The sequence below is a fragment of the Saccostrea echinata genome, unplaced genomic scaffold (assembly GCF_033153115.1).
Source record: "Saccostrea echinata isolate AGI-Se365-2 ecotype Australia unplaced genomic scaffold, CSIRO_AGI_Sech_v1 ptg000030l, whole genome shotgun sequence".
NCBI lineage: Eukaryota > Metazoa > Mollusca > Bivalvia > Ostreida > Ostreidae > Saccostrea > Saccostrea echinata.
Genome location: NW_026889779.1, coordinates 12,095,210 through 12,122,083, shown reverse-complemented (window position 1 = coordinate 12,122,083; position 26,874 = coordinate 12,095,210). Strand labels below are relative to the sequence as shown.

Sequence of the window (26,874 nt, the reverse complement as noted above, 5' to 3'; positions counted from 1 at the left end):
TCCGCACTTTTTTCCTAAACGCTTGCAGATATTGAGCTGATTTTTGGTATGTGAGTGTATCTTGATGAGTTACAGATCTAGTTTGCATTTCGTTCCGCTTCATTGATTTTTGACGGAATTACGGCCTTTTCAATTTTTAGGGGTTTTCCGCAATTTTCTTCTAAACGCTTGTAGATATTGAGCTGATTTTTGGTATGTGGCTTTACCTTGATTATTTATAGATCAAGTTTGCATTTCGTCCCACTTCATTAATTTTTGACGGAATTATGGCATTTTCAATTCTTAACGGGGACCAGATTACACTTGCCGGTAGGGGACTTGTATTGCTAATGCAATACTCTCAGAATGCTTGTTTTTTATGTCATCATATCTAGTGTATGCATAGAGAACATTGTTATAATTTACGGTAAATCGTAGCCTTTCAGCGAATTTCAGTCTTTCTTCCTGCTTTCACGATCGGGATAATTACATGTTATTAACGATATCATCGTACATATTTCATACATGTTTACATCACGACTACCATTGCTGTAATTCTTAATCTAACCTTTATATGATTTTCAGTTTGGGTAGCGGTAGCACATTATCATCCAGCATCAGAGAATTTATAAGGAATGTAACTAATAAAAGCATTAGATTAGAAAGTACAATGTATCACACGTCGAAAAAAATCAAGTACAGAATATTGAGCAATTATAATACATGTACATGTATATATGAAAAGGATCAGATTCATCAGTATCATTTTTTCAATACTGATTTTTTTTTCTTTTTGCATGCATAATAAAAAAATATTTAAGGTTTATATCCTCGCTAATACTCGTAAAAATATTGATCACCTATTTTGTTTCCAAAGTTCAAAATTGAATTTGAGCATATACAGCAAAGTGATATTAACTTACTGTGCAAAAATCAATCAAATATTTCCTCACTGAAAAGTAATTACTGATGTACCGTAAACGTAATTTCCACGGGGTTATAATTCCGCGTAATCACAATTTCGGTTTAATCCGAGGGTAAAAATTACGCGGATTTCTTGGATTGTCATATAATGTCTAATAATAAATAGTAAATGTACTTTAAGTACACTGTGACAAAGGATGACTGCACTAAAAGACATGCGAAATTTGCGACAAAATAAACTTTCAAAAGAAGCATATTTCTTTTCATTGCAAGAATGGTCAACATCCAATCTACAACTTTATGTAATTACGTTTTATACACAACATGACAAAAAGGAAAGTTTTACATTTATTTAGATGAACAAAGGCATACATGTATGTAATCAACACTATATACAAAGCAAATTTACAGTAAAATTCAAAAAACAAATATTGTTAAAAAACAAAAGTTACAAAAACTTTGGCATCTTGGGGGCTGCTCTCTCTAATTCAAAATCCATGAAAATAACCCAGGGTGAGCCCAGCAGGTAATCATTGTGTCTTTAAACCTGGGGGAGCCCAGCAGGTTATCATTGTGTCTTAAAACCTTGGGGGAGCCCAGCAGGTTATCATTTGGTATCCCAGAACCTGGGGGAGCCCAGCAGGTTCGTAGTCTAATTACCTTGGGGGGAGCCCAGCTGGCAATCATCGATACCAATCAAATCAAAAATTTTGGGTGTACTCTATCAACCTGGGGGGAGCCCAGATGGTTGATGATAATTTAAGTACCTGGGGAGATTCCGGCAGGATACTAAATGTGAAATTAAAGCCTGGTAAGAATACAGCAGGCATTATGTGTATTGAGTACACAATTTGTAATTTTTAATAATAAAGCTTTAATAAACCTTTACTTTCTTTGAATTTGGGGATTTGAAAAAAATTCCAAATACAAGGGAATTTTTTATGTCTTTTGGGGGCTCTCACTCATTTAAACAAGGTTAAACTCGTTCATGTTGGCCATTAAAATTCCCATGTATTTGGAATTTGGAGTGTAGTTTTCTGTTTCCCTCGTCTCTCGAGGAGTTCCGGATATCACCGGGGTAGCGTCATTTCGTGAAGTGGTAGTTTGGGCTCCCGACTGGCGTAATTGTTCCTCGCTACCAGCAGCCGCTGGTATAGACGTTTGCGATCGAGACATGGTGTTGACTCTTTCCGTCAATGAAATCATGCTGCTTTATAGGTTCTGTACTGTTGATGTAAGGTCCTTAACTACGCCTGGTAGTTCTGTTCTAACGTCTTGGTTGGGTGTAACTGTTTTTTGACGTCTCGATTCCAGCGCTGTTCTTGTCTCTTCATTTGTAGTCACAGTTTGCTTATATAAAGACACTAGTACACTATGTCTGGTATTCTGTGGCTGTTTGATGCCTTTCAGTCTCAGTTCGTCTCTAAGTTTTTTAACAGACCAATTTTCTGGAAGAGAGTCATCGTAGGACTGTCGATTAACACGAGTCCGATTCATGATTGGTAGTTTATCACAGTATAGGAAAAATCACAATAGATCCCGAAATGTCTCAAATATATCCATAAAACCGTTGGTATCACATGACTCGATATTTAGAAAACGAAAGTAGAATGTAACGTTGGAATAAAGGCAAAATAATAACAAACAATTAAGGCACGATGCTGAGTACTTCGATTACAAAAGACAGACTAAGATAGCGTCCCTTTCCGCAATTCTGATTGGTTCAATTAATCACGTGGTTTGGTTAAAAACATCCCAGGCACATGTCTACTGATTACGTAAAAAGTTCAGTAACATAGTTGTTTATAAACAAAAATTACATAAATTTACATTTAATAAAAGTGTGTATTTATGAAGTTCGAATCTGTTTTCAAAGGCAGGGTTCATCACAATTTCTTGAATCTCCGTACGCCCACTTTTTTACTGACTTTATAAATAGTCAGCGCATGTTGTCTTGTTCTACGTTTAACATTCTACTGATGTTCAATCAAGGGCAGGTAAGTGTAAATTCACTATATTTGGAAAGCAGTAAGGACAAAAACATTGAGTCATTTTATTATATCACAGTCTAAAATCATTTTAAAATTTAAATTTGGTTCCAATTTGACAGGATTCTTTCATAAATATACAAAAGTGAAATAAGGTTTATATATAAAAGCAGAAGCAACCGAAAAAGACCCGAAACAGGCGTTAAGTGCAGTCATCCTTTCCACGTAAAATTTTGACTGCGTAATAAAGAGTAAATTAAACCAACCCAGAAAAATGTACGTCTACAGTAGTTAAGTTTACTCTCAAGTAAATAAAGAGGATAGCGTTTTAAGAAATGTGAAAAACTGTCTGATGAAAGTCTCTTTTATTTCAGTCTTCTGCTTCCAACCCACATGTTTATGCTGAAATCCAAAGTGTAAGTTAGGAATCAAACTTTCTTACAGAGGAACTGAAACGAATGCTTTACTATCTATTTAAAATCAAGTTCTAACTCCACATATACAGTGTTGCTATTTTGAGACTCTCTTACCCTCCCCATATTTATCTCAGTTGATTCAATACGCAAAAGCATGCTCTACGTATGAACAATTTCTAAAACGAGGTAAGTTATTGACAAACAGTTGATGAAACAAGAATATCAGCAGTCTCGTTTAAGTCTCGGTCGTAAGTTCTTTGGTCGATACAATGACCTTGTCAGCAAATACAATTTATCATTAAGTAAAATGCTGACTGATGTTTTTCATACATATTGATATACCATTATTCACCCACTGAATTGTCGACGGATTTTTCCGTTATTTCCCGATCATAACAAGGAGCACACGGCGGGTGTAACCGGTCGGCAGGGGATCCTCATTCCTCCGTGGCACCCGATCCCACCTCTGATGTTTTAGAGGTCCGTGTTTGCTCTACTCCAAAATTTGTATTGTTAAATGGACCTTTGAGGTTGAATACTGTTTGTTATCTCCATATATTTTATTATAGATATCATATAATTAATCATTCATTGATGTATTGATATTTTTATATTTAACAAATAAAAAAATACTAGCATGGATTAAATGCATGTTTCATATGCACAGTTCGTTCTCTGCATTGGATTGTTTCTATGTATCAGTCTTAAACGGGCTTGTCTACATGTCGTATATACTTGACATATTATATAGATCACAAATACCACCAAATTAAATAAGCATCGACTGTGCTTCGAAATGAATTTGAATATACAGATGCAAGCAAAGAATACACAATTTGAAATTACCATGGTTTCATTTCTATATTTGAAGCTACTGCAGTGTCTTAAAAAGTCTGCTAAACCTTAGTACTTTCATAATTCTTTATAATGGCTGTAAAAACTCCATTTATACAGACTTTAAGTAAGTAATTGAATTTCCAGCATTAACCTTGTCCGGAATTTATTTTGTACTCATTTATTATCATACAATATCATAATGCTATTTTAATGATGCCAACTCGGTAAGAGTATCTCTTTATTAAGCCTTAATGTATTATATAGAATAAAAAGTGTTGAATTTGATCAACCCATGTATTGTTCATGTATTCGAACTGTATTTATTCACTCCATCGTCTTTGTAGAAACAAGAAGAAATTTATGATGACATCTTAGAGACAAATGTGAGAGTGAGTTATAGTCTTTCAAACGGAAGTAATGACATTTATTCAAAGCATCAATATAGGAATCAAATAAAGAAAATCGGATTAAAATGATTTGCTTTTATAAATTTCAGATCCCAAGTTTGTGCAAATACCCAGTAATGGCAGCTATAGACTTCGGTACAAAATACAGTGGTTATGCATTTGCATTGAATAGGTCAGATACCACAATTCAACTACCAACGTGGTCATCCGGGGACGCGATGACAACTAAAGCACCCACGGCAGTCTTATTTGGACCAGATAAGACCTTCCTCAAGTTTGGATACGATGCCATTGCATACATGCAGGAAAATCCATATGAAGAGGATCTTGGCAAATTTTATTTCTTCCAAGATTTTAAAATGCGTCTGTATGAAACAGAGGTACATGTATGTCCTTGACCTCTCTTACCATTTTCTGATAAGGTGTCGATATCATATTATAATAGCATGAAACAGTTCATCACCAGGAATCATAAAAAAATAAAACCGGCAGTGAAAATAAGTTTTAAAGACCAAGGATGAACCACATTTGCGAAGCGTTCCGATAAATTGATGAAATCTTTCTATATGAAGAATTTTTTGTGAATAATATGAATCTGTTTAAGCCCTGTTAGTTTCTGTTGTTTTTTTTTTGTTTTTTGTTTTTTTTTGTTTGTTTGTTTTTTTTTTTGTTGTTAATCATCTATCATTTGAAATACAATAATAGCGTTCGCTATGCATGTTATTTCAATCTTATTTTCTTTAAGTTGGATTATATTCTTTTTCCAGGATCTGTCACTGGAAACTAAAATTACAGATGTTACGGGTCAGAAAAGTTTGTCAGCAATAGTAGTTTTCTCCAGTGTAATAAAGTTTTTCTCCGATAATCTGATTTCAAATTTTGTCAACCGTTTTGGTGGATCATCTTTTGAGATGAGAGATATATTTTGGGTGATAACTGTACCTGCTATTTGGAGCCTGAAAGCTAAATACTTCATGAGAGAGGCTGCCACAAAAGTATGCACTAAACAATATTTATCCACTTTACCTCTTGTTAAATGAATGTGTACACATTTCGTGAAGCTTTAGAACTACAATTGTTCCATTGGTTTGTATTATTAATGTTTTCAAAAATATGCAATAGGCTGGTATACCCGTCAATCAAATGGCAATAGCTCTAGAACCAGAAGCAGCCAGCGTGCTATGTCGCACAATAGACGTGTATGTGTCATCGAATGATGGAATAGGAGGAGTAACTAAAGCTTTTGAATCAATACCAGATAATTCTACCTATCTGGTCGTAGATATGGGAGGTAAATTAAACATGATTAAACATAGTTTTATCGTTGGATATGTTTGAAAACATTTGATCAAATCTTTTAATGATGATGACAGAAAATGAACATGCATGTTGAACATTTACGTACTGTACACAATGGAAACTCAAATGGATACATAATTGTATTAAATTGATAAATACAAATAAAAGATTTATATTTCATTTTTTAGAATTTACATATATTCGTGTATTACATTATTCGTGTTCTTTAAAACTCTTTGTTGTACATGTAAATTGTAAAAAAATGTTTTTGGTGTAGGTGGTACGGTAGACATAACTCTTCATCAGGTGCTTGAGGGAAAAGGACTTCGTGAACTTCACAAAGCCAGCGGTGGAGACTACGGGGGAAACCAGGTCAATAAAAGATTTCTGAAATTTCTACAAGAATTATTCGGGAACAGTGTTTTAGAAACGATCAAACAAAAATATCCTTCAGACTGGGTTGAAATTCTCACTAATTTTGAAATTAAAAAAAGAGCAACAACCAAATCAGAAGACCAAGAAAAGGTTGTTATGAGAATTCCTGTTTCATTTGTGGAAGAGTACAAGACATTGATAAAACATGACATCCAGGAAAAGATAAAATCCCTCGGCTATGAAGGGGAAGTTGAAGTAAAGAAAGATAAATTGTTCATGAAATGGAAACTCTTTAAGTCTTTTCTTGAATTTTCTTTAAAGGGGATTATAAACTGTATTGAAAACATTCTAAAATATGGGGGCAATGTAGATTCAATACTGTTTGTTGGAGGGTTTGCGGAATCACCCTATCTTATCCAAATGCTCAGGGAACATTTCAAAAACTTCACGATTCTTGTGCCAGAAGAACCATCTCTCGCTGTCTTGAGAGGAGCTATATTATTTGGGTTCGATCCAACAATAATTCAATCAAGAATTTGTCGATACACTTATGGCTTCGCCAATCAAAGACCATTCATTAATGGAAAAGATAAAATTGAAAAGAAAACAAAGCACGGTAATCGATTTTACTGTGATGACGCTTTTGATAAGCATGTCGAAATAGGAGAGATGCTTCGATTCGGGGAATTTCAAGAACCTAAAGATTATCATCCACTAAAAGATGACCAAGTTATGATAATGCTAGAACTATATGCCTCCACAGCAAAAGATCCAAAATATGTCGACGATCCATCTTGCCACTTAGTTGGTGTAATGGAAATTGAGTTAACACCACGAAAACCGGGAGAAGATGGCACGGTAGTAGTTCGTGTCAATTTTAGTGGAACTGAATTGGAGATAGAAGCACGTGAAAAGAGAACTGGAAATATTACTCGAGCAACATGCAATTTCCTAGGATAATTGCAGTTTCCTTTGAAAATGTGAACTGAAGTATATCGTCCCTATTTCAAATGATATCATTTGTATCTAGATTTAAACTTATTTCCTTTAAAGACATTTTTTCTTCTGTAAGAATTTAAACCAACTTCTTGATACTATATACTTATTTCACTGTTTTAAGTTTTGCATATCTAAAATACATCATCCTATTTGGCAGAGTATTGGTATTTATTTTTGATGGCATATTTGTACTTATTTAAGTTTTTTTTAAAAAAGGATATGCAATTTAAAGGTTGGGTAATTGTTTAAAGTGTTGCAAATGTTTACATTTTTCTCATTCTATTAAATGATATTTGTCAGTAAATGATAATTCTGATTTTGCCATTTACTAATTCAACTTTAAGTTTTTCAAAAGTGTGTAAATTATGTCTTATTGGTAGATTTTTGTTCATGAAGAAAAAAGAATGAATAAACTATCTCTGTTGTATAGATTTCTAATTGTTTCAATTTAAAGGTTGGGTAATTGTTTAAAGTGTTGCAAATGTTTACATTTGTTTCATTCTATTAAATGATATTTGTCAGTAAATGATAATTCTGATTTTGCCATTCACTAATTCAACTTTAAGTTTTTCATAAATGTGTAAATTATGTCTTATTGGTAGATTATTGTTCATGAAGATAAAAGAGTGAATAAACTACCTCTGTTGTATAGGTTTCTAATTGTTTCAATTTAAAGGTTGGGTAATTGTTTAAAGTGTTGCAAATGTTTACATTTATCTCATTCTATTAAATGATATATGTCAGTAAATGATAATTCTGATTTTGCCATTCACTTATTCAACTTTAAGTTTTTCATAAGTGTGTAAATTATGTCTTATTGGTAGATTATTGTTCATGAAGAAAAAAGAATGAATAAACTACCTCTGTTGTATAGGTTTCTAATTGTTTCATTTGGATAAATATAAAATCATAAATCATCCAAGCAACAATTCCTGTTTAAGATTTTTTATACTTTTATATGAATTATCTTGATTGCCTTGTGAAGAAACATGTTTGACTTGCTGATCTGTTTATTTATGATGCATTATGTATGTATTTCTTAAATATTAGTAATAAAAGCATTGGGAATCTCTTTCATCTCTTAAATCAGTTATTGAGATGCAAGTAAAATATTTGTCATTCTATTAATTGGAAGACGATCTTCAAGAACCAATGGTTTTTCTGTTTTCCCGAACGGTAATAATTAAAAGTAAAAGGGAGATAACTCTTGTTCGTTTAGGCAAACTTCTTAATCTTGAAAGGTTATGCACTCTCTGCTTCTCTTTTAGTATATTGTAGCAAAAAAAAAACCATTTCGTATACGTGAAGTAGGGAATATAAAAGGATTTTAGTATCTTTGAGACGAAATTTTAGATCATAGAAGCTCAATATTTTTAGTGGTACAGGTAAACAGGTAAAAGTTTCTTTTCGGAAAATTATAAAGCCATTGCATGTCAGTCTTTCGTAAAGCGGATTCCCTGCCTAAATAACTTTAAAAGTCAATGAAAAAATACAAACCTGTAGCAAATCATTACAAACGTATGTGAGTTAGGGGATACAGATGCACCCTAAAGTTTACATTTAGTTAACAAAAGTATCTATATAGGAATCTCTCCGGTTCCTTTTTAACAAAAAATATATATATTAGTAATATGACTATAAATGATTCAATTGATACATGTACATTCGAATTTATCATTTTCTTTGCTATTTCTTGTGTCCTTGACAGATATCCTATTAGCTGAAACAAGTTCAAGTTCAAGTTCAATTTATTCTCTCAAACCAATGAATGGGGTTCTATGTACAATATATACAAAGACAACATACAAGATACATGTGTAATGGCGAAATTCATTCAAATTTTAAACTAAACAACAAAAATAATTATGGAGGACAGACTTATTCATATACTCTAGCCATGAAACTGCACAATTTCATTAATGCCTTAGAATCAACAGTTGACAATAGTTTTGAAAATTTATAAAAATTTGGTATATTACAATATTTACTAGGTAGATACTTTTTCCTGCATTCTGAAAAAATACATTCTAAAACATATTGATACTCTTCTGCAATTTGTCCATTATTACAGAAATTACAAAGTCTATCTTTTTTTTGTTTTGTTTTGTTTTGTTTTTTTTTTTTAATTCAACACCATCTCCCAGACTCAAGTTGGAGACAATGATTTCCAGTTCTAAATTTAATTAGAATTGTTCTAAATTTCTTAAGTAGTATATTTATTTTTCAAATCAAAATTCTATACACATGACCTTTGGATGAATCGGTCATATCACTTTGCCATTACTGTACGTACTGATCCTTAGTTCAACTATAGTTTTTAGCCATTTATTATTTACAAAGGCATGTTCATTCCATACCTTTCTTAATACATGAAAACCAAGGGTTCTTATGACAAAACTGTTCAAATAAATGCTTATATATAACATAAACAATCTTATTTTCAGGGCTTACCAGTTGTTTTGCCCAATGGGATATCATTCTTATATACACAGTTACATACGAAAGGAAGCGACTTGTTTCTCCATAAACCATATAGCAAGGGGTACTGTCACAGATGAAAATGTACCATTGGACATTTTGACATTTTTACTTTCAAATTCTACATATCTGTTATTTTAAATTACTGAGTTGTCTTAATCGCTTCAATCTGTCAGATCTATCTATTATAAAATATTTAATTATGTTAAATAGCCATGAGTATTATGACCAGATGGAATGTGAACTGAGTGACTACATGCAAATACATTCATATATTGATAACATAGATGGGGTCAGAAAAGGTAATTTTTTGAACAAGACCTACTGAAATGTCAAAGACCTCAGGATAACTGAACAAAGATCAATAACACTATGTAAACCAGAATAAAAAGGTACATTCTTTTAAATCCTTTAATTACTTGTATATTTCTGATCATAAATCATTTCAGGTTTGTGTCAGTTTTGATCATTTTTCATTTAATAAATGTTCACCCCCACCCCCATTTGGTAAGTGGTCTGTATATTTACGGGTCTGGTAAATTTGTTGGATCTAGCATGTCAAACGAAATTGATATAATTCTTCCTGAACCAAGCTGATTTGCTGTGAACTGTATTTCAATTTCTCCAAAAAAAAATTGTTTCTACGAATTCTATTTCGGCACAGTTTGTTCCAGCGGGAAAAGGTAATTTTAAAATGCCAAGCTGGCAGCAGCCTTCTTCATCCACAAATCTTGGATCTTCTTTGTCTGACACAAATATGGCACATTCAAGTTCAGTGTGGTTTGGTTTCAGGGCTTGGAACACTTGGGATTTTTTTGACCAACTTTGATTTGTTCTCCAAGTTTTATGATAGGGAACATGACATCTTTGCACAGGAATGAGTTATTTATTTTCATTTTCTTATCATCCGGATGTTTTCCTGCACAGAATTCGGGCCAGCTTTGAACGCCGTAAGTACAGCGTGAAACTCTTCTAGAAATGAGATCTGGTATATGCCCAAAATAAACTGCGCTTTTTACAAGAGCAAGACCAGCTTCATCTGGGATAATCAGTTTTTTGAACCCTTTGTGCTTAGACATGTGAGATTGAAGAGCGTTTTGAAAAAGTTTGCAAATCCACCGACCACGATAATTGTATTAACATCGTTTAGCTGATTGGTTTCGAAAATGTTATCAATATGCTGCATGATACCATCTATTGTTTTCTTGAACAGACCAATAAAAAAAATCTGATGACAGAACAAGTTTTTTACTGCTTGACTCGTATGAAATATCAGTTTTCAGTGACATGGATTCAAGGAGTTTAGAAATGCCACCTTTCATCTTTTTCTTAACAAGTCTGTCCAGACTTAGAGGTATACTCACTCGAACTTTTGATGTGGCTTCATTTCGTTTTTTAGTTTCGAACTGTCGAAAGATATCTATAAAGTCCTCCATGTTTTCCTTTTTCAGTTCTTTAAATATGCCTTTGCCAGCAGTTCCCTCTATAAGTGTAGAAAACTCTTTGTCTACAGTTGTCCCTCCTAGCGGCACTGCAGTGGCTGGTAATATTTCCTTGAGAGTGCCATCATAGGCTTTCTAGTGGACGGTTATATCAACAGTGCCTCCTATTTAAAGAAAGCAAGCGGAATTTAAGATACATTTAAATTTCAAGAATACAAGAATAATTCTATTCTATTCTATTAGTATCGTGTTAATTTATTCCCAAGCATGCATATATATATATATATATATATATATATATATATATATATATATATATATATATATATATATATATATATATATATATATATATATATATATATATATATATTAGGGATGGCATTCGAATACAAAATTGCTAATCGGTTAACCGCAAAATACACATTTTTCTGACCTTCAAGTAAACTCTATTCATATACGCTAGAAAACTTTTTTTTAAAAAAGCTTAGTAATATTTTGTATATGCTTGATTACTACACTTCATATGCTATATTTCAGTTTCTATAAAAAAAATAAGAAAACCCTGAAATATCCATCAGATATTTAAGACATGATTTTTCAGACCAGATGTTGCACAAGATCATTTTGCATTATCACCATAAACAGAAAATGAGACCGAACTAACACTTAATTTGCAATGTTTGGTAAAAAATATAATATGGCTGACAACTCCAGAAGATAGACGGTAAAATACACATTGTAATCAGTTTACAGTAATTTTAATGAATTAAATCGTTAAAGAGATACAGGACTTGTAGTATAACGGCATGGTGTTTAAACAGCAAATAACACTTCGCAAACTAACGAATTACCTCCAACGACCTCCATTTGAAGAGCCTAAATTAATTAATTAATTACCTCCAAGTTGGCTGAAATAAATGTGGGAAACATTCAGAGATTTTTTTACGGTGAAAATTGATTTTTAAGGAAGTTTACATATATATATATATATATATATATATATATATATATATATATATATATATATATATATATATATATATATATATATTGCCAACTAACCGATTACAGATTTGCCAACCGATTACCATCGTTCCGACCGAGTAATCGGTTAACCGGTAACAAATTTCCATCCCTAATATTATATATATATATATATATGTCCACTCACTCTGCCTCAAAACATTTTCTTGTCGAGATTAATCATTCCCTGGACTTAAGTAAAGAATGCAACGCGTCTTGTTTATTATACAAATATAGCGTTTTGATGAGACTATCCCTAGATTATACACCTTAGAAAAATAAATATGCTTTCTCTAAGATCTATATATCTAAGGTCTGTACTAAATCAAAAGACTATATTTCTTTTATTATTTTTATAATAAGTAAATACCAAATGTGTTTTTTTTTTAAATCCATGTTTCTAATATACAAATATAGCCTTTTGATGAGGTCAATATCTAGATATATACACCTTAGATAAAGCATATCGACCGGGCACGAAGTGCGAGGTACATATACTTTCTCTAAGGTTAAAGTGTCAAAATTGTTGGTACCCAAGAAAAGTTCTTTTCGCAAGAAATACATATGTTAATATAGAAAACCCTCGCACCAAGTGTTCAAAAATTATGGACAAAGTTTTATGTTTTAAAAAGTAGGTCAAACTCCAAGATCAAATGGTCAAAATTGTCGGTATCCAAGGGAAGGTCTTTTCACAAACAAAACGCTTATGAAATATGAAATCCCTCTTTCTAAACATTCAAAACTTATGGCCAAGGATAAAGTTTTCAATAGTAGGTCAAATTCAAAGGTATAGGTCAAAGGGTCAAAACAGTTGGTACCCAAGAAATGGTCTTGTCACAAGGAATACACGTGTATAATAAAAGCACTAACTTCAACCATTCAAAACTAATTGCCAAGGTTGGAGTTCTGGGAACCAGGTTTTTTACATTAGAAAACATGTAATTTGTCGATCGCCATTTGACTCCCTAGGGTGAAAATGAAAATTCCAAAACCTTCCTGCACATCCGCAGGACAGCAGCAATATAATTTGGCTACTGCGTAAATTGTTAGAGGAGTTCTGGGAACCAATTCTAATTAGAAAAACGTCATTTTTGACCCCCAAGGGCGAAAATGAAAATTCCGAAACTTTATTGCAAATCTACAGGATTCCACCAATTATCTTCCCAAGGATGAATTGGCTACTGAATAAAATGTAAAAGTAGTTCAGGGAACCCCCAGGGTAAAACTGAAAATTCCAAAAACGTATTGCACATCTACAGGACAACATCTATCATATTCCGAAAGATTAATTGGCTACTTCTTAAAATAAAAGAGGAGTTTGCGGAAGAGGATAGATAGTGTGACAGATGGACGGAGGAACCAGGGTAACAACAATATACCCTAACTTTCTTTAGATAGTGCGGGTATGATAATAAATGACTTTATAATGTCATGAACAATGATTTCAATGCATAATACTGTGAATGGATCTATTCATAGGAGATGATACTCACTTGATTATGCAAGCATAACTTGGGAATTTCTTATCATTTAATTTCTTTAAAATAATTTATTCTGATTTGCTAAAAAATTCTTTTTATAAGTGCATCAATAGAATTTGGAGTTCACTTGCATTTGGCAGTCGGAACTTCTTTGGCTGACTTTACATATCCCCCCTTCCTGATTACTTTGTAAAGAAATACTCTATTTTCCTGAATTTGAATTTCAAAACTTGTCCGTTACGTTCCTGGGTTGTTTACTTTCGTTTCTTTTTCGTATTATTCCCCTTTGCTAAACAAATTAGGGAAAGAAGAAAAGTGATCATCATTTATATGTTAAATATTTGTCTTTGAGATAACTGGTATGAACACAAGAACTGTGAAGAAATGTTTTTATGCTTCCAAAGCTGAAGAATACTTTTAAGCTGTTAATTATTAGGAAACGAATGCATGAGAAAAAGACACTGAGCGAAGACGTTATTCTTTCAATGTTGAACAGTTGGTAGCAGAGCTCTTTCCAGGCAGCTAGGTGTTTTGCATGGATAATTATATATATATATATATATATATATATATATATATATATATATATATATATATATATGTTGGGTTTGAAAGTCAGAGGCTGACATGCGCAAATGATGCAAATGAAAGTCAAAATTTCGGTGACCTAAAGAGAATTTGCAGGGTTATTTGGAGTAGTTTCCCTTACATTTACGAATATATCAGCTTACCGGGAAAAGTTCGAAGTACATACACACCTAATGGGTTATAATATAACTGGTAAGTTATTTATGTGATATTGTTAAAAACAGATTAGTACATGTACTTGTGAACGTTCTTTGATCGTGATGGTTACAGGCCCGTAGGAAGCAATTTCAGTTGGGGGGGGGGGGGGCACAGCTATACATTTTCAGTTGAGGGGGCACTATCAACTACCAAAAATTCCTTGACAAGCAAAAAAAAAAAGGCCATCAAACGTTTTAATTGAGGGGGCAAAAGCATATAGTATCTATGTTTTTTATAGTAAACTGTATATCGGCAATTTTTTTTTTTGGGGGGGGCACGACCCCCCCCCCCCCACCGGTTCCTACGGCCATGTGTTATCAATTACTCTGCGTATTTATATTTAGGTAATATATTATCAAAGTTAAGCTGTATGTTCCGCAATCACTTGTTTTCATGTTGAATCTCGTCATTGAAAGATAAATATTAAATGATAAGAAATGAATGTTTTAATTTTTTCTTTGATCGACGTATCAAAGAAAATTTGGAAAACTTTTCCGTCAATGCGCTACGCGCATTGATGAAGTTTTAAGCTTCCGTCCAAGTTTTCTTTAATACGTCGATCAAAAAAAATTATAGGATCCATTTCTTCTTCAACCGCGCATGAGCAACATTATTTTTCGGCGATACTGACTTCGGATACTTGGAATACAAATCGATAATTAAGAGTGTGTTTCTCCTCTCTCTGAGTCTTTTTTCGGCACTTTAAGAGCAGGCACTCTGAATAATTTTTATTTCTCTGCAGCCCATTTAAACATTTCAAAGGTCTATGCCAGTTTCTTCATGGGGTAAAACTTTATAGAATGAAGAGAAAAGACATCCCACTCCATTCTGACGCCATTTTTACTCACTTAATTGTTTGGACATTCCATATAAAATTTACGATAAGATTTCGTAAAACTTAAAAAATTGATATAAAAACTGCACATTTTACGGAAGAATTGTGTAATACTAAATGGGAAAATTAGCGTGATTGTCGGATGACAAATGCTCATATAATTTTTTTTCATTAGACTCAAGTAGAAATTACGTCGTCTTTTGAGGTTTATATCCACAGTTTACCTCCTATATCCACAACCATATACTTCATGTTTGCTGAAACTGTGTTTAGAAATTCGTCAGTGCTCTCTGTATCTTCTTTCTCCAAATGCAACTTCAGACTCCGTAGCAATTGCCAGTTGGTTTTAAGATATTCCAGCCTAAATATCAAATTTGCAATGTTTCACGTATAATTATTTCTAAGTTATTCCCCATATAGATCTCTAAATCCTATAATCTGTAATTTCCATACCACGCCCAAAACATATAAAGCAATTCCGATCATTTGTTCGTAAAAAAAACCCTGTTATTCAGAATCAGTCACCCAGGATATAAATTCAGTTCATTAATCAATGCATTATAAAATAAATAAAATTGATTGACTGGGAAAAATCTTTGATTCTGCTGCATAAAAGGACGAACAAGTTTTGATAAACCGTATAGGGCTCAATTCAGATCATTTAAGGACATACGCAACGTAGTTTGAACTTTATTGTCTTTTCCCTTGGAGTTGAATAGTTCCGATACTTAAAGGAACTTTGTGCTACATTTTAATGTCTATATATGCGGTTGTACACTTCTTCTAAAACAAGTTTGGATGAACAAAACATCTAGAATACATGTTCAGTAATTTTTGTATATTTTTCTTTGAATTATACAAGAATTTTCATCAATTGGTATCTTTTCAAAACCCCTGGTAATGCATGCTGATTTTTTGTCTACGAACATCTGATGGCACTATAATCTTAAATTAAGAATATCTTGAAAAATTATCATTAGGTAAGGTACGTTGCGTATGTCCTTAAAAGATGAATAAATAATATTCATACGCTCATTGTTGCCTCTCTCATAAACATTCTGGATGCATTTCCCCAGACTGCTGGTACGGTAAAGACAAAATAAATGTCATTGATACTAATATCAATGTATTCCATTCGAGCCATAAGGCATTAGCTCTTCCAGCAAATACTTGATAGACAATGTAAACACTGTCATCGCTTCTAGTGTCTTCCCTGTCTCGTCTTTGATTGTACCTTTTCTGCTCAATCTCTGAAAATTGTAATAATATTAGCTCAAGCCACCAAAGTAAACGCAAAATGTTGACTTATGTCTTCACATGATTGAAAAAAGTAAAACGACTTACACAATTTTTACGTAAGATCATTTTAAAACAATGAAAGAAATAATATTCACTACAATCTTTTTTGCTTATGTCTTCTTCCTCATCATCAAACTCCATCTCGGCTAGTTGTGCATACTTCTCCTCTGCCTCGTACCCAAATGAATTGAAAGACTTATCAGGATTCAATAAAAGAGCAGTTGGGGTTTTATTTGATACAAATTTACCACCATTCCAGTTCCTAACAACAACATTTTTCCATGCAGCTTTTGAGGAATATGCTAATCCAGTGTAAGTTGTTCCAAAACCAATGGCAGCCACATAAAGTCTTTTAGACTTTGATGAAATCTTTGATGCGTAAGTAGCCTAAACATAAACAAATGGACTTAATCATCATTCACTTGCTAAAATATTTCGAATTTGTCATTTGTGTTGTCCAGCAGTTGATTTAATATTTAAACCGAGAGTACTTATTGCAAAAGACAAACATTTTTAACGTTATAGTAAAAATAAATATAGGTTTGATGTAAATATTTTCACACACTGTTTTTTTTTTATATCTGCTACTTTCTTTCAAAAATCAGTTTCCTTATTTTATTTATGTCAAATATTCAAAATACATACTTACCATAAATTTGATCCTTTATTCGGATATCAATGTCTTAACTTAATACCATTGTCTAGATCTTTGAACAATAAAAGATGTAAAATCAAGAAATGTACATGTACCAGTAACTGGAACAGTTAAACATGTTGCTTGAAGGAACCTTTTCCTTAAGGTGTCTAATTTCCTACAAGCTTCATTAAAATAAACAAAAACAATTCGACACTTTATTTTCTACGAAATTCTTTTAGATTAGATATATCTTCTAGCGACTTAAAATATGTATCTACTTTTTAAATTTCAAAGAATTACATTGATAAAATAGAGAGAAACAACCATTTTAGATTCAATAAGAATTCAGCACACGACTTGCATGCCCTGCATTCATTTTAATATTACTATAACGTTGGAACACTTTATTCTTATCCATATTCTAATTTCTTTGTTGAAAAATAAGAAAGTTAATTATATCCATTTAAATTTTCAGCCTATCAAATAGCAGTACACTTGCTTACACATTTTAAAGAATATTTCCTAATATCATATTGTGGAACCTTATACGTACAATTTAAATTTCAAAGTATTAAAAAACAAGAAACAACAAAAACAAGGAGATCATGGAAATTTTTGTATCAGCTAATCATAGCGCAGCACACATGCATGATCTGCATGCTTTCTTGCATATGCCCCACATCACCTTATCTACACTATACATATACATGTATCTTTATATACTAAGTTTCAACGTGTTTCATATAAAAAAAAGGTAAGTTAAAAGTATTTTAATTATACACGTTGTTTCAACAATTGCACATACTTACAGAAACATATTAATGCACGTGCACACGAAAGATCAACACATATTACACATGCCTACTAATCCAAAAGAGATTTCATCTCAATAGGACGAGTAGTTTTCGAGATCACTCGCAGACAAAAATGTAAAGGGGAAGAAAGTATAAAACAGAGTAATAAGAAGAAGGCATGGAAAAAAACTTATGTTCCCAGAATTCGTTTGGGGAGCAATATGGACACTTACATATAGTTTAAAATACTCTCTGAGTATGATGATTTTTGTTCATCACAGAATACAGAGTACATTTCTTACCTTTAACGATAGTAGAATTGACACAGAATTTAAGCTCATTCGAGCTGAAAGCTCAAGCAAGCTTTTCCGACAACATTTTGTTCGGCGTCGGTCAATCTGTAAACTGTTCACATTTTTGACTCTTCTCAAGAACCTCTACACCAATATCAACCAAACTTGCCGGAAAGCAACCTTGGGTGAGGCGGATGCAAAATGGTTCAAATTAAGGGTCACGGCCTCTTTCAAGATGAGATAATTAAGAAATAGTGAAAATTTGATGGCATCTTTTAAAAAATCTTCTTAAGAACCAATCTTATGTGAAACTTTACCACATAGTGTAGATTCAAGGTTGATTAAATCATAACCCATCATATAGGTGTAGGATGGGACCACAATGTTGGATCAATATTTTACATACGAAGAATTTGGAAATAAATGTTAAAAATCATCTTAAGAACAGCAAAGCCACGGTTAGCTATGTTGAATTTGAAGCACTCTATGGAAGTATAAATTCAAATTTGTTCAAATAATGACTCTGGGGGTTAAGATTGGGCCAGAATGAGGGATCAAAGTTTTACACAGGAAAAAGTAGAAAAAAAATCTTTATAAATCTTCTTATCAATAACAACAAAGTCATGATTAGTCATATTGTGAAAGCATCCTGAGATAGTGTAGATTTAAGTTTATTCAGATCATGACCCCAGGATGTAGGGTGGGGCCACATGGGGGATCAAAGTAGCATGTACTACATAGCAATATATAGGAAATAAATCTTTTAAAATCTTCTTAAGAAAAGGAAAGCAATGATTAGTCATATTGATATGAAAAATCCTCAGGTAGCATAGATTCAAGTTTCTTCAAATGATGACCGCCAGGGTTAGGGTGGAGCAAATCTTGAAAAATCTTCTTCGAGAAGCCGAGACATTATAACTGCTATAATGTCACATGGTGATGCAAATAAAATACATTTCTTCATATATAATAACAACCTTTGATTGAAAATAAAAATCCTTTAATAACTTGAATAGAATATTCCTTGGATATCTTCAATAGCCCCAGTCCACTTTAAAAATGAAATCCCTGGCTAAGACTGAAAAAGAAACTTAAAAATTATTGTTAAATAGTTCTACTTACTAATCTTTATTTTGTAAACAGGATGTCTCTCTAAAGAAGCCAATACTGATAAACCCAGTAATTGCAGGTTACTTTCATTTCGTTAGTGTCCTGGAGTAATTAAAATTGTTTCGATTATCGTACAACAACGTATTGTCAGAACTCCATTTACACTGTAATACGTCAATGCACACGTTACTTCAAGATAAAATCAGCCTACCTAACCTCAGCTGTAGAATAGAGAGATATATACTTACCTAGTATGTGAATTTTGTGAATAATTCAAATAATGGAGTCTATATATGTCTATTTAAGTGAACCAGGTATTATATAAAAGAAATAAAAACTGGTATGAAACATGTGCTTTATATCAATATCTAAAAACCGTTCACGGTAGCTCAGTCGGTACAGCGCTCGCTTCGTGATCGGGAGGTTGTGAGTTCGAATCTCGGCCGCGACTGGCCTAAGTCGATAAAAAATGGGTAGCAACTGTTCCTTCGCCATGCGCTCGGCACTTTAAAGTGAAAGTTGTGGGTCCTTCGGATGAGACCTTAAAAACCGAGGCCCCGTGTCACGGCAGGCGATTGCACGTTAAAGATCCCTCACTGCTCAATGGCCCTGAGTGCCGAGTAAAGGTCAAAATTTGAAGTCCTTCACCGGTATATGGTGACGTCTCTATATGAGTGAAAAATTCTCGAATGGGACGTAAAACAACATACAATCAATCAATCAATCAATATCTAAAAAAACTGAGCTATCTTGAGCTTTAATTTTGAGTCGAATATATTGAAATTGCGTTTGGAAACTATTTGGATTGAACACACTGTTCAAAACATAGATGGCCATCCCCAGTTTTACTTAAAAGTTGCTTGAACATTCATTTTTTGAGAAAAGTCAATTCTAATGTACAAAATATGACTTTCATTACAAGTACTATGCATTGTGAAATTATAAGTTGAATTGATTAAGTCTCCCAAGGATCATGAAATACTAGTAGTTTTCGACTTAAATCAGAATTTGTACATTTTTTAATTACAGAAAACATGATATTTGAAATATTCTAGAAATTGTTTCCCCTTCAGGCTGTTTATTGCATTTCAACGTTGCATAATTTGTTTTTTTCCATTTGTATTGTATAACTTCCAATTCTAAATACATAATTTTCTATTTGTATTGTATAATTTTACATTTGTATTGTATATTTTCCAATTCTAAATTCATAATTTTCTATTTGTATTGTATAATTTTACATTTGCATTGTATAATTTTCCAGATAGAAAAAATATACAAATGAATAATTTTACAATTAAAATGGAACATTTTACAATAAAAAGGAAAAATTATACAATACAAATGAAATATTATACAATACAAATGGGAAATGATAGATTACAATGGAAAATTGTAGAATTTTGATATTGAAGTGTCAGTTTTACAAAGATATTAATTTTCGAAAAGACCGAAAGTTTTATTTACTTTTGCTTGTTCGACGTATACGTACTTAAATTAACGCTAAACTTTAAATTTTAGGCAATAAAAATAATATTATAAAACAAAGTTGTTTAAAACTAATGTTTATCATGCATTTCAAAGATATACACGCTGTATAAACGTGATTTTTTTATGTGAATCAAAATGTTTAAATGATTTGAGAAACATGATGTAATAAAAAATACTTACTTTCCACAAAGTATTACTAAATAAGTCGTTGTAATTACAAAACAATTAAGCAAGATCTGCAATTAAGAATTCAGCCTATTCATGAATATTGATGAAGGAAGTACGTAAACAGTATATAGACACGCATGTCCGCGGGAAATCATAGACAACGAGGTACGTTGCATTTTGACTACTATTTTGAATAAAAGTAAATATCTGTCATTACAGAGTAGATGGTTAATAATGGTTGTTTTCAAAGATAAGTATCTTTAAACATAAAACATATGTCATCCATGTCAGAAGCTATTTTGTATACCAAACGGCCTACCTCGTTTTCTTGACGCCATTTTTGTTTATCAATCTGAAAGTAGCGACGGTGTCACATAATGCATGAATTTAAATATAGCATTACTTTCCTAGTAGGATAATAAATAATTATAATTTGAGATCTTTATAATGCGTTCATTTCCAATTGTGTAATTTACAATATCTTCGTAACTTTATTTGGTAAACAAAATAAATAAATTTCCAACTTTATTTTTAACTGACGCAAGTTATAGCGTGTGTATCTTTAAGACAGTCAATTAACAATAATAAAGTCCAAACTTATTTATGGAGCAGGTACATCAAGAAAAATGGTGAGGATTAAAGTTACTTTAAAAGTTAAATTGAATGCTTTTTATGCTGTGGCTGTCTTTCTTATTATACTTGTCAAAGATGTCGCTAAATTGTCTTGTAATAATTTGACTATTATTACGTGATCATTATTATAATTACAAATATGTATACTGTAGATTTCTAAATATACGCGAGGAAAATATCTTATGTGAAACAAAAGCTCCACTCGCGAAATTGAATTACTTGCTTTTATTCTTATGGCGATTACATGTATGCAAAACCTCTAATTCAATCGTCCACTCGCGAATTATTTTTCTCGCGATTTGACGTACTAGGCCCATTTCGCGATATTAAATACTCCCGTGAAATATGGAATCTACAGTATATAATTGATTCTTGTAGTATTTGTCAGTCAGTTGACTTGCTTGGTTCCTAATAAGAACCATCATTCCTGAATAAGGACATATATATTACAAATATACATATATTATAAATTCTTGAACAAACCCTGAATAAGGAAAGGAAGTAGCTCTCATCCTGGATAGGATTCTAGGTATTTTCTATTATAAAGTACATGCATTGCTGACCCCTAGTGTGTTTGACTGAAAGACTTGCAATGAATTATTTGAAACAATATCTTTTATTTCTGAGAATCAAGGAATCAAACGATTAGAATTATGGATGAAATATATTGAGATAACGAACAGTATTCAAGCTCAAAAGTCCATTAAACATTACAAAATAAGAGCAGAGCAAACACGGACCTCCAAAACATCAGAGATGGGATCAGGTGCCATGGAGGAGTAAGCATCCCCTGCCGACCGGTCACACCCGCCGTGTGCTCCTTGTCATAATCGGGAAATAACGGAAAAATCCGTCGACAATTCAGTGTGTAAATAATGGCTTAACAATTAGTATGAAAAACGTCAGTCAGCATTTGACTCAATGATAAATTGTATTTGCTGACAAGGTCATTGTATCTACCATAGAACTTACGAAATGATGACTTTAAACGAGACTGCTGATATTCTTGTTTCATCAACTTGTTTGTCAATAATTTACCTCGTTTTAGAAATTGTACATACATGCTCTTGCGTATCGAATCAACTGAGAGATATATACCCCGTATGCAGGTGATGAAGATATATTGCTGCATAAGTAAGGGAAGTTGACGATTGAAAAGTTAAAGTCATCACGTTTATCATAAAGCTTGGTTGTTAGATTACCATTAACGTCTCTTTCAAGTAAAATATCCAAATATGAAACAGATGTGTCAGACTCTGTGGTATCTTTTATCTCAAGCTCACCGGGATATTTCGTATCGACATAAGAATGGAAATAACCATTGCTAATTGACAATACGTCATATGTATGTTATCTCAAATCCAGAAGGAATGAATTAAAAAAAATTTAATGAATTTTTGTGCAATATTAATATGCAAAGCTTTTATGCCAGGTATACAATTAATCATTTCAGGTTTAAATGAAACACGAGATATGTTTTGAAAATTTCTATCAAAGAAATTAAAGCTTAACCTAGCTGACATGATGCTTCTAAGAAACTTACTTTAGCCAAAAACTCAATAAAAATAAGCGTTTAGTTCTAAGTCATGTCAAAGGTAGGCTGCGCAAAACTCTTGAGTAAGGAAAGTTTGTCAAATTTTATTTTGATAATGTTACAATTTTTGAGGAATTAACTATGACAACTTATTTGCATATCGCTGGAATTTATCTTTTGTGGTGTTTACTGATGTTTACCTGATAGCTGAGACGTAAAATACCTTTAATGATTGATTGATTGTGTGTTGTTTTACGTCCCATTCGAGAATTTTTCACTCATATAGAGACGTCACCATATACCGGTGAAGGGCTTCAAAATTTAACCTTTACTCGGCACCCAGGGCCATTGAGCAGTGAAGGATCTTTATCGTGCCAACGTCTGCCGTGAAACGGGGCCTCGGTTTTTAAGGTCTCATCCGAAGGACCCGCAACTTTCACTTCAAAGTGCCGAAGGCATGGCGAAGGAACAGTTGCTATTAGTTATTTTTTATCGACTTAGGTCAGTCGCTGCCGAGATTCGATCTCACGACCTTCCGATCACGGAGCGTACCTTTTATGAGTATGATTTCAAAATTTACTTTTTTTAACGATTGCACACCTGGGCCAAAAATTTAAACAAAAGGGCCAATACTTTAACGGTCACTTGAGTATAGCATAATACTTTACGAGATGTATAGGATTTTAGATAGTAACATAAAATAATTTGAAAATCTACAATTTCTAAAACGAGGCAAGCTATTCGCAAACAAGTTGATGAAACAAGGATATCAACAGTCTCGTTTGAAGTCATCATTTTGCAAGTTTTATGGTCGATACAATGACTTTGTCAGCACACACAACCTATCATTGGGTCAAATGCTCTTACGTTTTTCATACTAATTGTTAGGCCATTATTGATACATCGAATTGTCTACGGATTATTCGGGGGGGGGGGGGGTTCGATCATGACAAGGAGCACATGGAGGGTGTGACCGGTCGGCAGGGGATGCTCACTCTTCCACAGCAACTGATCCCACCTCTACATTTTGGGGTCCACGTTTGTTTTGCTCCAAATTTGCATCGTTTCATTAGACTTTCGGGATTGAATACTGTTCGTTACCTTCATATTTCAATCCATCAACAAGAGAATTATGACAGTAAGGGATCAGTAAAACAGTTAGTCTGTAATCAGCCACAAACTGAAACTTGCCTGTGCAATCTACACTCCATCATAATCAACCGACATAACAAGATATCAGTACTTTATCATAATACATAAAAGTTTAATTATGAAAGGTGAAAAACCAGGGGAGGGACCTCCCTTACGGCAGAGGACAAAACTCCCATATATAATCATAACAGAGCCCCACACTTAATCAAGAATCACTGCCTCAGTTAGGGGCCATGCATTTCATAATTCTGGAAGAAGCACTCTTAGTCATCAAAACCACATTTTTACTATATGATCAATAGGGCCCGCCCTAGCTAGCTCCATAATCCCTTACCCTGATGCTTTGAATTTCATAAATCTGGATGAATGCCCCCTTGCTCATCGTTAATATTCAAACAGTTAGTCTGTCTAATACCAAGGAGCAGGAAACAAGATTATCATACGATTAATGCCTTTTCACTATATGATTTATAAAGCCCCGCCATAACAGAATCCCTAATCCAGAGCCATGAATTTCACAATTTATTAAAAGACGCCACTGATTATATTTACGCATTTAGTTTGTCTGTTAAATACAAAGAAGCAAGAGATTTTCAAAGAATTTGTTTTTTTCTGAATCATTTTATAATACCAAAACTCCTGACCCTGGGGTCACGCATTTCAAGATTTTAACAGAGATGTCAATGTTCATTCCCATCATGCTAAAAATTTTGACTAATTGATGTCCAAGGATAAAAAAGATTTTTAAAGATTAATTTTGATGGTTTTAGTCCCACCCCTCAGATCTCAAGGTAGTGGTCGTGGTAGGGTGGTGGGGATTCAGACAGCATTAAATTAACCATTTTGTTCCCCTTCTTCTATAGATGCTATCTGCTTAAATTTGTTGAAATAAGTTCAGTGGTTCCAGAGAAAAGACTTACATATTGAAATCTAACAGACGACGCACAATGCACGAAGAGGGACAAAATCAGATAGATATAGGACATCTGAGTGACTCAGGACACCTGAAAAGAATTTTGATTTGTTAAAAACCCTTAGCTGATCATAAAACTTAACAAATCTATAATTCTGTTGGAATCTGTTTGTCTATAAAACTTTTTCAGAATTTTTTTGTTTGAAAATAAAATAAAAAATATCATGCTTGAAATTACATGTTGACTCAAGTCGTAACTCATTTCCTTTCACGAAATCACTGAAATAAAAGGATGTGTAAACAAAGGGTTTTTTTTGCAAAAAAGGAGGGAAGCATGCTGAAACAAAGAATTATGAGCTCATTTATTGTCAAATTTATATTTTGAAAACACTAAATTTCATGGGGGTTAATTTTCGTTGCTTTCGAGGTACGAAGAGACTCACAAATTTATGTCCACCACGAAATGTAAAAAATTCATATGCATTCATACTTCATTCAAACTTGTCCAACCTCGAAATCACCCCCCCCCCTCCTTTGAACCAATGATTTTTCTTCATACCTCGAAAATTTGACCCCACTTAAATATGTGATCATAGGGGTATCTTTTTTAAACAATTAAGCAAATATATCCCATGCTCCCAAAATTTGATTCTAAGATATGCCACTTTATCACATGTTTATATCTTAGATGCTGATATAGTAATTTGATATCGTTTTCATATCAACAGCTGTAACTTCACAATGGGTTTGTGTGAAAGTAACGGAGTCAAACAAAGCGGATTCATATATTTTAGAAAATGTAACACATGGATTGCTATCTGTAAAAAATGTGACCAAAAAATTACCATGTTTTGTGCTTTGATACGATTTTTATCCAACTCGTTGCGTGTTTTCTATCCCCTCGCAGAGACTCGGGATGGTTAAAAAACAAGTTGAATACAAATCATACCAAACCACAAATCATGGAAGGTCCTATCTACAATATCTGTTTTTACGTTAGACGTTATAATCTAAATTACATGACAGAAGAAAAATCCTTAATGTTTGGATTATCTAAGTACAAGGTTTCGTTAAAAAAAATATCAGTAAAAATAAATATCAAACATATAAATAATCAGTTTTACTGAACATGATCTGTATACAAATGTTATCATATAACAATTTACATTGATGGAGGCAAAATACAAAATTCAGCATTGTATTAAGGAGGCTGGGGGGTCAACAAATTAACCACAAATTAAACACCAGATTTAATTTAATTTTTAGATATGATATCTTAAGCTGTCAACTATCATTTGGCAAAGAAAAATTTCAAAAATTTAGTTTTAAAATTTGATCATTTTCTCTATCTTCATATGGAGCTCTTCTTCTAAAGGAGATCAATATAGTCTAAAAATGGCCACAACCCCCAGCCTCTTTAATACTCTTTTTCCTTTATGATGAAATATCCAGGATTTTATTCTATTTCAATAAGATCAAAACCACTTTGCACAATTGATTGATGAATGATAGTAACTTTAAGATTTGTAGATTATTTTTTTAAAATGTATTTTAAACTTGTTTCAGCAGAAATTTAAT

General features: G+C 32.8%; 2 protein-coding genes across 2 annotated transcripts; one reads left to right on the top strand and one right to left on the bottom strand.

Annotated features, from left to right (window-relative positions):
* Window positions 1–3,299: 3,299 nt before the first annotated feature.
* Window positions 3,300–7,185, top strand: LOC133197314 (heat shock 70 kDa protein 12A-like). The gene is made up of 6 exons (XM_061333281.1): window positions 3,300–3,305; window positions 4,490–4,533; window positions 4,641–4,931; window positions 5,319–5,546; window positions 5,674–5,842; window positions 6,128–7,185. Exons 3-6 carry the CDS (start codon window positions 4,668–4,670, stop codon window positions 7,183–7,185), a joined length of 1,719 nt encoding a protein of 572 aa, XP_061189265.1. The 5' UTR covers window positions 3,300–3,305; window positions 4,490–4,533; window positions 4,641–4,667.
* Window positions 7,186–10,874: 3,689 nt separating this feature from the next.
* On the bottom strand, window positions 10,875–24,765 carry LOC133196819 (uncharacterized). Its single transcript, XM_061332675.1, has 4 exons — window positions 24,718–24,765; window positions 16,667–16,958; window positions 16,443–16,522; window positions 10,875–11,279 (listed from the first exon to the last, which is right to left on the bottom strand). The coding sequence occupies exons 1-4, from the start codon at window positions 24,763–24,765 to the stop codon at window positions 10,875–10,877; spliced, it is 825 nt and encodes a 274-aa protein (XP_061188659.1).
* Between the last annotated feature and the right edge of the window lie 2,109 nt (window positions 24,766–26,874).

What these genes read in the sequence shown, in the direction of transcription:
- LOC133197314 (XM_061333281.1), top strand. Translation starts at nt 4,668, where the DNA reads ATGGCAGCTATAGACTTCGGTACAAAATACAGTGGTTATGCATTTGCA. An exon ending in TGAGAGAGGCTGCCACAAAA is followed by an intron (nt 5,547 to 5,673) that starts GTATGCACTAAA and finishes AATATGCAATAG; the next exon opens with GCTGGTATACCCGTCAATCA. An exon ending in TCTGGTCGTAGATATGGGAG is followed by an intron (nt 5,843 to 6,127) that starts GTAAATTAAACA and finishes TTTTTGGTGTAG; the next exon opens with GTGGTACGGTAGACATAACT.
- LOC133196819 (XM_061332675.1), bottom strand. Translation starts at nt 24,765, where the DNA reads ATGAGCAAGGGGGCATTCATCCAGATTTATGAAATTCAAAGCATCAGG. An exon ending in ATGAAATTCAAAGCATCAGG is followed by an intron (nt 16,959 to 24,717) that starts GTAAGGGATTAT and finishes GTTTATGTTTAG; the next exon opens with GCTACTTACGCATCAAAGAT. An exon ending in GTGTTTACATTGTCTATCAA is followed by an intron (nt 11,280 to 16,442) that starts GTATTTGCTGGA and finishes ACCGTCCACTAG; the next exon opens with AAAGCCTATGATGGCACTCT.